This window comes from Lissotriton helveticus, chromosome 2_2 (assembly GCF_964261635.1).
Source record: "Lissotriton helveticus chromosome 2_2, aLisHel1.1, whole genome shotgun sequence".
NCBI classification, from domain to species: domain Eukaryota; kingdom Metazoa; phylum Chordata; class Amphibia; order Caudata; family Salamandridae; genus Lissotriton; species Lissotriton helveticus.
Genome location: NC_136060.1, coordinates 135,888,572 through 135,900,925, shown reverse-complemented (window position 1 = coordinate 135,900,925; position 12,354 = coordinate 135,888,572). Strand labels below are relative to the sequence as shown.

Here is a 12,354-nt window from a genome sequence, read left to right as displayed (position 1 = left end):
TTCGTCTGCCTGAACATTCTGCACACCTGGCAGATGGGTGGCCGTTATCGTCAGTCCTCGGGCATGAAGCCAGTGCCAGATTGCCTGCGCCTCCTGCGACAGAGTGCGCGATCTCGAGCCCCCCTGCTTGTTGAGATAGTACATCGTGGTCGTATTGTCCGTCTGTACAAGCAGAGAGTTGGTCTGGAAGGACGGGTGAAAAGCCTTCAGTGCCAAGTGAACAGCTCTGAGTTCCAGGAAATTGATGTGGTACGTGGACTCCATCGGGGACCACGTCCCTTGAATCTGTAAGTCTCCGGAGTGCGATCCCCATCCCTGGAGAGAAGCATCCGTCACGATAGTCTGAGTGGGAATGTCCTTGTGAAAGGGAACCCCTCTGAGGAGATTCTCCGCTGAACACCACCACTTCAGAGACTGAAGAGCATGCAGAGACAGTCGTATCTTGTCATCCCAAGACCCTCTCCTCTGGTCCCATTGATCCTCCAAGCACTCCTGCAGCGGTCTCATGTGCAGCCGCGCATGTGGCGTCCGGAAGATGCAAGAGGCCATCGAACCCAGCAGCGAAGACACCGTCCTCACTGTCGTAGACGGAGTGGTCAGGAGAGCCTAAGCCTTCTGAAGGAGTGATAATCGTCACTCCTCCGAAGGAGACACGGTTGCTAACAGCGTATTGATGGAGGCACCCAAGTACTGAATGCACTGGACCGGAGTCGGGACAGACTTGGACATGTTGATGTGCAACCCCAACTTGTTCAAGAGAACGCACGTCTTCTGGAAGTGCGCTCGAGCTTCCGAGAAGGAGGAGGCCTTGATCAACCAATCGTCCAGGTACGGGTAGACAAACACCTTGTTCTTCCTCAGGTGTGCCGCTACCACTGCCATGCACTTCGAGAAAGTCCTAGGCGTAGACTTCAGCCCGAAGGGAAGTACTGTGTACTGATAATGATTGGTGCCGACTTGAAATCGCAGGAACTTCATGTGTTTGTGTGCAATGGGCACATGGAAGTACGCATCCTGTAGGTCTATTGCACATAGCCAGTCTCCCTGTTGCAACTGAGGATAAATCTGATGCAACGACAGCATGCAAAACTTTTCTCTGCGAATCCACTTGTTTGCCTGTCGCAAGTCCAGAATGGGCCTGAACTCGTTCTTGTCCTTCTTGCGGACCAGAAAGAACCGGGAGTACAGACCTCTTCCTCTTTGAGACAGAGGTACGTCTTCTATCGCCCTTTTCCTTAACAGGATATCGGCGGAACGGGTAACGGACGAAGGGGAAGTAACCGCTCAGGGTCGAGACCCGGCCGGGCATTTGTTCACAGTAGAGGACTGCTGTCCACCTCTACCCCTCTGGCGTTTTTGGAATGGTCTTCGGAACTGCTGCTGTTGTTGTTGCTGCTGTTGTCCCGAAGACTGTCCTCGTCCTTTTCCCTGCGAACCGAACCGTCTCTGGAACGAGCGGTAGGGCTTCTTTTCTTTGGGCTTCAACAAGCCTACTGCTGTCAGGGTCTCCGCCTCAGCCTTCATGCGGGCCATCTCATCATCGGCGTGTTTTCCGAAAAGTGTCCCTCCGGAAAAGGGCAGATTGGCCACCCGCTGCTGGGCCTCCGGCTTGAGTGACGTGAGCCTGAGCCAAGCATGGCGGCGCTGGTTGATCCCGTGACAATAACCATGGGCAGCCAACAGCGAGATATCCGCCGCCGCGCTGATGACCTGGTTTAAAACCAGTATCCCTTCCTTAACTATTTCCTGGAAGTCCTCCCTCTTGTCACGTGGCAGAAGGTCCGTGAACTGTTCCAGGGAATCCCACAGTGCACGGCCGTACCGCCCCAGCAATGCTGAATCGCTGGAGGCCTTCATGGTCGTGGAAGAAGTCCCACAAGCCTTCCTTCCAGCCAAATCAATCCAACGGCTTTCTTTATCAGGCGGCACGGTGGAGGACGGGGAGGTAGAATGTAACTTCCTGGCCGCCGTCACTATAACAGAATCGGGTACTGGGTCCATCCGCAGGAAGGACGGGTCCGAATCTGGCGCCCTGTACTTCTTCAGAAGTCGGGATGGAGCGGCCTTCACCACCGCAGGTTTAAGGAACAGCTCCTCCGCAGGTTCAACCAACCCTGGCACCCAAGGGTAGCAGAGGGCGAGACAGGTGCTTCTTGTTTAGAGTCTCAAATATCACGGACATCGTAGGTGTAGGAGCCGTTACCGTGATGCCCAATTTTGTAGCCACCCTCAGGAGAACCTCCTGGAACGTGCTTATGTCGTCCACCGGAGAAACCCTTGTCTCCAGGGAATCCGATAGGGTCGGCGAATATGAGCGAGTCCTGGAAGAGCCCGTTCGGGACCTGGATCCTCGCCGCCTATGGCGATGTTTCGATCTGGTGGAGGACCTGTGTCAACTCCTCGATCTTCCTCTCCGTCCGGAGCGTGACCGTGATTTCCTAGGTCTGGGTCGCTCCGCCGGTTTCCCCAGGGCGGGAGTCCTGGGCTTGGAAGGGACCCGAGGCTTGGGAGTCCCCTTGGGGGGGGGGGGGAGGGGGTTGGAAGCCTGGGCAACGAGACCGACCTTGGAGGAACCGGGGGAGGTCTATCAGGCCCCTGAGGCCGAGGAGGTGGAGGCAGAGGAGGCAATGGAGGAGGGGTCGGAGCTCTCGGAGGAAGACCCCTTGGCAACGGATGCGGAGGTGTAACATGCTTCTGTGATGGAGTATACAGCTCGGAGTACACCGAGCCCGGTGAACCTTCCTTTCCAGACCTGGACGCAGGCGAGCCTCCCACGGCATCAGGCCTCACCACGCTTCCTCGACGTCGAAGAACGGTGACCAGACGGCGAGCGTAGGTCCCTCGACGCGAACGGCCTTCCCTCGACGTCGAACGCCCTTTCCTCGGCGTCGACCGTCTACTATGCCTCGACGGCGACCTCGACCGCCTCGACGGCGACCTCGTCCTTCTCGACGACGTCTTGCGTCTCGACGACGATCTCTCGCGTCTCGACGACGACCGCATGTGCCTCGACGGCGACCTCTTGCGCCTCGACGGCGACCTCTTGCGCCCCGACGGCGACCTCTTGCGCCTCGACGGCGAACTCGACGACAATGTTCCCCTCGACGATGAACGTCTTCTCTTCGCCAACGGCGAACGGCGGTGTCGCCTCGACGGCGAGCGCCGACGCCGGGCCCTTCGACGTCGATCACTCAACGTCGACGCCGATGAGGATGACGACGAAATCGTCACAGGAGACTTCGACGGCGGTCTGTGCAATTCCCTTGACGCCGACCGTCGACGTCGCTTCGCCCCAGAGCCCTGGGGGGACGGGGAACGGACCGTGGTCATCCCTCTCGACGTCGTGGTCAGTGCAACCGACCCAGACGGAGAATGGGAGCATATGCTGGTCTTCCTGCCCCTGGGGAGACCCCCAGAGGACTCAGCATGGGCAGAATAAGCCCCTCCAGACCCACCTTGCGCCTTCAGCCTTCTCTCCTCGAGGCCCTGAAGCCTGTTCTGTCTTTCCTTCAGGGTCCTGCCAGAGAAGCCTTGACAAATCTCACACTCCTCAGGGATGTGGGAAGAGGGAAGGCAGAGGATACACACCTCATGGGAATCTGATTTTGCCTTCTTCCTGGCGCACTCCGGGCATTTGTCAAATAATGCAGGCATATTTGACATCAAAAAGGAGCAAAAACCAAGAAGAACAGCACTAAAGTACTTTAGAAGCACTCAAATCGAAATTAACAGTGAAAAAACACCAATAAACCCTTGAAAAGGGAGAGCTCAATGCTCCAGGGTCCGGCTTGCAGGAGCCGGAAAAAAGAACTGAAAGTAACTGGGACCTGCAGTGCATTCTGGGATACTGTGAAGTTCTGGAAAGTTCTCTTAAAGGCACAGTATCCTGTTCTGAGCCACATAATGGCAGCCTATGGGGCTTGTCTGTCCAGGTCCTCCTCTCTATCATTCCAGAGGGTTTTTGCTTTTAAAGCAAGGGAAATCTGTACAGGCTTTGCTGTTTTGTGGATTTTTTGGGTGGAATTTCTAGTTGAAGTACTGGACAGTGTAGCCTTTTATAGGCTGCATTATCTGTCTTTAAATTAATTCTCTCTTAAGTGTCTGTGCAATTCTGCATTTTTCGACACTCTAAGAGATTATTTTTGATTGCTCCGGGGTCCACGCACATGGGCGGGACTATTCACTAGATTAGGACTATACACAGAGATCCCCTACTACAGAAATATACCTTCACTTGCTCTAGCAAGATAACTGGTGGTTCGGAGCAGTTCGAAGACCTACTTGCCCGACGCAGCTCGCTATAGCAAGTGCCGAAGGAAGCCGACTCTCCAGCTGACGCACTTATCAAGAGGCTGCCTTTCTCCTGCTGAGAATCCAGCTCAAGTGTTTCCGGCTCCCCTTGCGGGGTGTTGGGAAATTGAGTCCCGAGACAGAGATACCAGACCTCCTTCATTCTAAACCAAGGTATGGAGTGGATTAGAACCTAAAGAAACCTTTGGTAGATTCTTGGCAAAAACTTCTAAACCTATGCTACACAATACTTACTTCTTCCTGCGTACTAGACTTAGGTTAGGTACATTGGGCTAGGCTTATTTTAGAAACACCAGTTGAGTATTTTAGTCAATGTTATTTATGTATGTATTTTTTTATGGCTTAGAAACCATACAATGCTCTTACAGTATTATTTCATATTACTGTTTACGCTGTACGCATGATACTTTGCAGTCTGCATAACAATTGTAGCACTTCACTTCTCTTGCATGAGAAAGAATACTGTTCAATAAACCTTTTTATTGAAAACGCCAGTCTCACTATTTCTCTGAAACTCTGTAGAAACAAAGCATGCACGATTAACTGAGTGAAATAGTTATCTATTGTTTTCGCGACTCAGAGATATATTCTTATTCTTGGGAAACAAAATTGTCATGTTTATGCGGTTGTCAAACTAATCCCTTCCTGTTTATTCGAGAAAGTTTCTAGTGACCTCTGAGTTAGCTGGCACACACAATTAAGTTTAGTATTTTCGATAGAGACTTAGTTAACCTCAGTCCTACATCTAATCTATAGGATATATTATTCCAATGCGCAGAGCCTATTGGGAATATAGGAACTACACTACAATGGCTGCGCTCCTTTACCATTAGGCCAAGTAAAAAATGCCTCAAAGGATCCAGCCAGGATCCCGTAGTGCGTTGTGCTGGATCAGATAATGGAGGATTCCTGGGCACCTAGCGGGAGCTTTAGAGAGACACGTCCGCCATCTTTGGCGGTTGCCAAGACCCCTTTGTTGGTGGAAGTCTGGACCACTAAACATTAATGTGTAGAATGTTGCATAAGAAAATCTTTGTCACCAGGTGCTGGTTTATGACGTCTGGCCATCTGCCTTTTTATTGTTGGGCAGGAGCAAGGCTTATCCCAAGTGCTCATAGGCTATCAGTCAGGGCTTCATTAAACGGAAGTAAAGGCTCAGCCTATCCTGGTCCGGTTGCAAAACCTCAGTAAGTACATATGGCTTGACTTTCACAGAAGGCAGATATTGGCCCAGGACCTCCGCTTCAAATCTAATGACTATCAAATGAAGCATTCGCCTCTATTCGGGGTACAAGGGAAAATCAACCCTCTATCAGGAGAGGTATCAAGCCACTCGGCCTACATACATACGGTTGTCATCATAGTGTTGGGGTAAATCATTCCCATCTTCAACATGGTCATGCTCAGGTGGAGGCAAACTATGGTTTGAATCAGAGCAAAAAATATAATTGAGCCTCTCAGGACAGCTCCATGGTAGAGGAAATGTTTTGTCTGTGCCAGACTGTACAAGAAACTGGTGCGCTAGAGTGAAGTCAAAGTGTGAAACTGTTGGGAGTCGGGCGGACTTTGCACTGGGAAGGTCACCAGAGTCTGCAGGGGCTTAACCTCCAGCCCTAGTAACATCAGCACAGGTGTCTATCAAAAAGGAATTGGTGCATGTCTTGGAGACGGAATTGAAGTCGGAACCCAAAGCTGGGTCTAGGGAGCTCAGATCGATCTGCTGGCTGTAACCCAACCAAAGGTCTCTGCAGACCCTTGTGACCCAAAGGCACGCCAGAAGGAAAATAAATTAAAAGTGCCAGAAATAAGCAGAATGACCGCTTTAATGGCCTTTGCTTGCTGCAGTGTTGCCAATGGCCCAGGGAACTCTGGGAGCATAAGGACCAGTTGTGCAATCAATTCCTCAATCTGGAACGAGATCCGCTGTCACTTTTTTTTTCAAATATATTTTTATTGGTCCAAAAACAGAAGCACAAAGCAGCTTATTGTGCTGTATAAAAGGTACCCTAATAGCAGACAATCAATTATTCTATCATCCACTGTTCAAAGAAATCAGTAATTCCAATATTACAGGCCAAGTTTTTTGTTACATCAGAATACTCTATTGAACTATAATATATTAAAGGACTCCCTCCTGCATAACCCTGTGGGCATTCATCATACCTGCAAGAGTTCACACCTCAACATACACTAAAAGCACTGTAGCAATGTACCCCCCCAACCCGAGCGTTATTTTGTGGTACAAATGACAACTCAGTCCCTTTCAAGGATGACAACTGAAATGATACATAATTTGTGCAATGATCAAAATGAGTTATATTTAAGAGCAATTTAAGGCCAACGTATATGGTGTTTACTGTAGGATTTCAGGCATAATATTCCAGCTTTGAGCAATAAAATACTTTCTAAGGCCTGCACATACTTTCCTGTGCAGATACCGACTATTGGCTTTTAGTAATCAAATAACATCTGAGTGCCAGCTAATAACAGATGGAGGACAAGCATTCTTCCAGTTTATGGCAATATTCGGACGAACTAATAAAGTGAAGTCAAACTTTTCAGTAGCATTGGTCTTGTTAAGGAAGTGGAAAGGAACCAAGAATATGTGCCTCAAGTGAATTCCATATTGTGTGGCCTGCGTAAGTGTAGAGATAATACCTTAACAGTAAGAATGTAAGGACCAGAGCATGTGTGAAATATAAGTGCTAATCGCTTTACACCGTAGACAGATCATATTGATTCTATTAGGAGTGAGGTAAGTTTTGTTTTCTAAACTTAATTAGTTTAAACCTTGCACTATACAATATATTTAAAAGGGTATGCAAATACGTTTTTTACATTGCAAATCATGGAATAGCCTGGCGAAGTCTGATTCCCACTATGAACAAAGTTTATGTCTACTAGTGTCTAGATGTTGCACAAATGCTCTAATGAGCCACTTAGTGAGACACTTCCCATCAACATAGTGTGTAAACCCTGTATGGCTGGATAATTTGGTGGTTAATGTGTATGCCATAACTCCAGCAGTGCAAGTTTAATTCTTTGATATGTAAGGAATGGTCATTCAGCACATCACAGTCCTGTGTTAGAGTCTTAAATTGCAGCAAGAGCCCTTACGAAAGCAGTGTTCAAACTGTATTTATGTATTTATTCATCCAGAGATGAAGATGTAGTGCTGTGTGCGTGTGTGTGCGTGCGTGTGTGCGCAATGGTAGGCTCAGTAGCAGGGGGGATGGTGCATAGGGGAGTTTGTAGGTATTAACACACTTTTTAGACAAGCTAGTTCAACATTCAACAATGTGGTCAACAATTTCGTCCTCTCCCAGTCTAACAGAGGTTTTAAACTATACCTCTTTTACACAAAATACATAACTCTCCTTGGTTGGCTGGGACTCTCACTAAGTTGGTTCTTGACCTCAAAGTAATCCGAAATTAAAAGGAATAAAATCTTCATGAAAACAAGATTTTTAAAACTACCCAAATGAACTGGATAAATACTGTCCATCATGTGGATTGAAATAGTTTCATAATCAAACATTGGGATGCATTTTCAATCGGCACAAAGTGGACAAAAAAAGGAACACAAAGGTATCACCAATCGACTAGTCATCTCACAGCGCAATGAAAATCAGTATTGATGGCCAATATACTGTTTATCAGTACTCATGTCTGATGTGTGTCCTCCACTGCTGCAGGCTTGCTGTGGGCACCACACCTAAGTGCAGTTTCTGTTTGAGATTTTGCTGTGTACAGTTTTAGAACCCGAGATGAGGGAAGGTTCCATATTTTAAACAAAGAAAGTGATGCTTTGAGTTTTTGCGCACTTAGTACATCTGGAAAGTCAACGGGGCAGGCTCATGCATTAGTATATTATACTAGATTACAAAACAGCAGTGAGGGAAATAGTATCCTTCCCACCTCTCACCCAGGCATCGCAGATAAAGCATCAGTGAAGCCTACAGACATACCTTAACTACCAGTGCAAAATAAATACATACTTTATACCACATTGTTTATGTTTTTGCAGATCTCATTGAGAACGTCATTGCTCCTTTTTCCTGCCAGAACCCCTCCCCCCACACACACACACACACACAACCTTCTCCTCATCTGCCCATCCACAAGCATGGCGTCAAACACCAAACATTTTAGCCGTATGTGCAGAAATAGCATGCACAACAGAAGTGGATTTAACAGAAATTTACTGAGGCTGTTCATACAGTTTACGTGCAAGGAGATCTCTGACAAAAAGTTCCTGGCTATGCAAAACAGCAGGATTATTCATTAAATTCATCAAATGGAAAACATTTTAATAATGCTTAATTACCTGGAGTAGTTGCATGGCAACTTCATAGACTTCCCTAGACGAATCAGCTGCTTTAAAAAGAATCAGGTTCAGAAGGGTAACTGTATCACACTGGTAATCCCTATAACAAATTCCAAATTACGTTAGGTTTATAATAGCATGCATACGCCTATCATTTTACACTATTATTTTAAAGACAAAAGACATAAAACAATGCTTACTGAAAAAGTAAATCTTTCCGCGCTCCCACTTATTTCCTGCTTGATATGTTAGTTTGTACTAATGGAAAACGTCCTGCAGCAAGTGACAGCCCTCTGTAGATTCTGATGCCTTATCTTCTAACCTTCTCTGGATCACATGTTCCTCCCATCTTTATATTGCAATACATTGTCATAATAATGGTGTCACCAACTGGACCAACTAGTTTCCGAAAGTGTTTTGAAAAACCAGGAATGATGCACACACCGTGCTACTGCCAGTATACCAAGGACCATACTGACCTATTTGCCTTGCGCCCTCACAAAAGTTATTTCATGCATTATCAGTTTAGGGGACTTACCCTCCGTGTCTGAAGCAATTAGATTTCCTCAATCTCTCTATCCATAGCCACTCCATGAGTGATCTAATGAATTGCCGTAAGTTGGGAACACTGAGGCACACAATTCCATCAACCCCCAACAGTATCATCATGTTTCTCAGTGGAACGGCTGGTAAATGTGACTTTTGGATACATTATATTCTTTAATTTGTTAGGAATGGTACGGCCTTTCTTATAAGAGTTGCTGTTGTGGGGACTGGCCAGGGCTGCTGTTCCTCTTTTGCTCCTGTTCCTTCCTGACTAGGTGGGGAATCTGCTACTCAGAGATGGAGAGAATGGCCTCACTGCACTCCTTGTGTTTTGGAGCCTTGCCTGGGCTGGTTTGGATCTATCTCCTGCGCGTTTGTGAGCATGAGAGGGGTTCAAACTGGAAGAGGGCCCTTGGAAGTGATCTTGATGTGTACGTCATCAGAGAAGCGTCCTGAGGGGATATGGGCACCAGGAAGGAGTCCATGCACTACTGATGTTTGCATCTTCGATTGCCCTGCGTGCTGTGGGGGACAGTATGGTGAGGGACAAGGCAAGGTGCCCTCCAGTCTCAGCCCAAAATTGATAAGTATGACAGACCTGCTGGGGTGGGTATGGTGGCTGTGGTCCAGCAGGGCCTCTCCCCAAAGACTGGTGTATTGAAGTAAACAATCAAGGAAGCAATATAGTAGTCTAAAAGCTCCATGGAAAATACAGTGGATGAAATCCTCATTGCCATGCTCTCCTGCAACAAGATCCTCGAATCACAGAGAAAAGACCTAAGAAGGCGGAAACTAGGATCTCTGCGGTGCAGGGCCTAAAACAAACACTATACACTTCTATCTCTCAGTTGCAAGAGCCTAACCAAAGCTTGGAGGAGATGGACCTGCCAGAACCTGAGGCTGCTGGGTGTGCCAGAGGGTGCAAATGAGTTCTTTCTGAACACATTTGTGAGAAGTTGGCCTGATATGCAGTGCTCACTATTCTAGTGATCACTATGTATCAGTCCAGACAACCCTTATTGATGATTGGTTGTAAGTCAACCTTATAGACCAGCTATCCTAGTAGCATGGATACGAGCAGTCTAAGGCTAAGACTCTAGAGGGCGTGTTAAGCCAGCTGTTTTACCATCACATATACCCCTTGAACACCAAGTGAAAGGACACCACACAAGTTGTTATGAAAATAAACGTATATTTATTTCTAACAAGACTACCCTGGCTCTTTATGAGACAGGGAGCTAAGCACACAACAAAACTCTTACGAAAATACTTAAAGTCGCACAATTTACACAAATGCCCGAGGGGCACAAAAAACCATATACACAAGAAGTGGAATGCGAAATTACTAGCAGGTAAGTACTATTCCCATAGGCTTTAGAATCGCTAGGACTGGACTACTGAACCCTTAGATTACAAGCAGGAGGCCTAGGGACGTCGTGTGCAGAGTGGGAACTCTCACGCGTAAGGCGGGAAAAAGTCTATGGAGGCTAGTAAAGACAAAGTTACTGTTCTCGGGCGAACCCGACTAGGTAGGTCAAAAACGAAAGTGGATCCGGACACTTAGAGTGTTGGACTACGCTGGAGCACCGGAGTACTCGGTTTACCTAGCCCAGGGGCTACGGCTGCATAGGGTTCAAGTGGCGTCGGAAACCCTCGTTGACGAACCAGGAGCCTGAAGAAAGAAGTTGCTGGCAGGCGGCCAGTGAAGAAGTTCGTGGTGATCCAAGCCTGGATCAGGGAAGAAGAAGACCTGTAAGCAGAGGGGACCAAGTTCTGAATCACTAGCCAGTGATTTAGGTGGGCACCAGGATGGCACCGGACGAAGTCACCTCGACCAGGTGAGTGGGCGCTGCTGGGCTCTGCAGTCTCTCGGACCAGGAGGCGTTGTCGGCGACCAGGATGGAGGTGCGAGCTGTCCAACGAAGGTGTCTGCTGTCGACGTCGCTGGACCCAGGATTGGGGCAACAAGTCTTGGCAAATGCAAGCCCACACGGTGGACTTAAAATGGAGTCTGGAGTGGACCAGGAGGGTCCAGGGTGCTCTTCTGTTGGAGGGGAGCAAGGGCTAGTCTGGAGCAACCAGACCAGCGGTGTTTGTCGTCGTGAAGCGTCGTAAAAGGGCCACTAGCCAACGGGCAAGTGACCTGGACAACGCGGTGAGCAGCAAAGAGCAGAAGGGCCCCACGCAGATCTCGTGGATGCAGGGGGGCTGAACTTCGGTGCTGGAGCTGCTCAGGGTCGGGGCTTCTCTTACCCCAAAGCACTCAGTCGAGGGTCACTCGGTGGTCGTGCTGGACAAGCGTTGTGCAGTCTTGATGATGGCCGGTCCCTCGAGGTCTCGTCGCACCCACGGGTCTCAGCTGGGCTGAAGATGTAGGTTGAGGTCAGAGGTGCCAGGGAAGCCGGTTCTCGTCGAGCTGGGCAGTCTTGATCCGGAGGAGAGACTTACAGCAGACCGCGATACTTGGTTGGTGCCTGCTGCTGCAGGGTGACTACTCCTTAGTCACAAGGGAGAAATCTTAGGAAGAGTCTTGAGTTCCTCTCGTAGAAAGTCGGTTCAGGATTCAAAGATTGATCTAATTTGGAAGGGGGCCTGCTCCTACCTTTATCCTGCAAAAGGGGGCTGGCACGCGACTAAGTCCTGCCCTATGGGTGGGACTAGGAGGGGGGTGGTTACACCCCTCTCCTTTGGCGGGCTTTTCCCCAGCTCAGGGGCTGGTGTGCCCCTGGAACTGGTTCAAGCCGGCCTATGCATAGTGAGCACCGGGGTGCCACTTGCAGTCACCTTCCTCCAAAGCCCTGCCTACCTAGGATACACAAAATCCTGTCTGGGACGGTGCTGGCACCGCCCCTGACAGGAAACCCTTTGTCCTTGCCTCCCGCGCTGGAAGGACTCCCAGCAGCAGGAGGGCAGACTTGTGTCTCGTGGCAGCATCCATCTTGTGGAGCTGAGGCTATGTCTGACTTTAACCGGGGTTACAGGTTACCAACATGTCGTGTCCCTCTAGAAGGGTGGAATGCTAACCCCGTCGCCAGAATTGGCGAGGGGTTAGTATTCCAATTCGTATGATACCTTACTCGACATGTTTTGATAATGCTATGCCAAAGTTAGCATATGACCGCGAGGTACATAATGCACTTAAGAGTATATGGTATAGCGTTATCATGGAA

At 48.7% G+C, this 12,354-nt stretch overlaps 1 protein-coding gene across 11 annotated transcripts in view; it reads right to left on the bottom strand.

Annotated features, from left to right (window-relative positions):
- FRYL (FRY like transcription coactivator) overlaps positions 1 to 12,354 on the bottom strand; it is a 2,496,013-nt gene that overhangs the window by 1,290,584 nt on the left and 1,193,075 nt on the right. For all 11 annotated transcript variants that reach the window (XR_013608325.1, XM_078678213.1, XM_078678216.1 and 8 more), the window contains one exon: positions 8,639 to 8,738. Coding sequence is in view for 10 of the 11 variants with exons in the window: in XM_078678213.1 (XP_078534339.1) it covers positions 8,639 to 8,738 (100 nt within the window). In the remaining variant the exon portion in view is untranslated. The remainder of the gene's footprint in view (positions 1 to 8,638; positions 8,739 to 12,354) is intronic.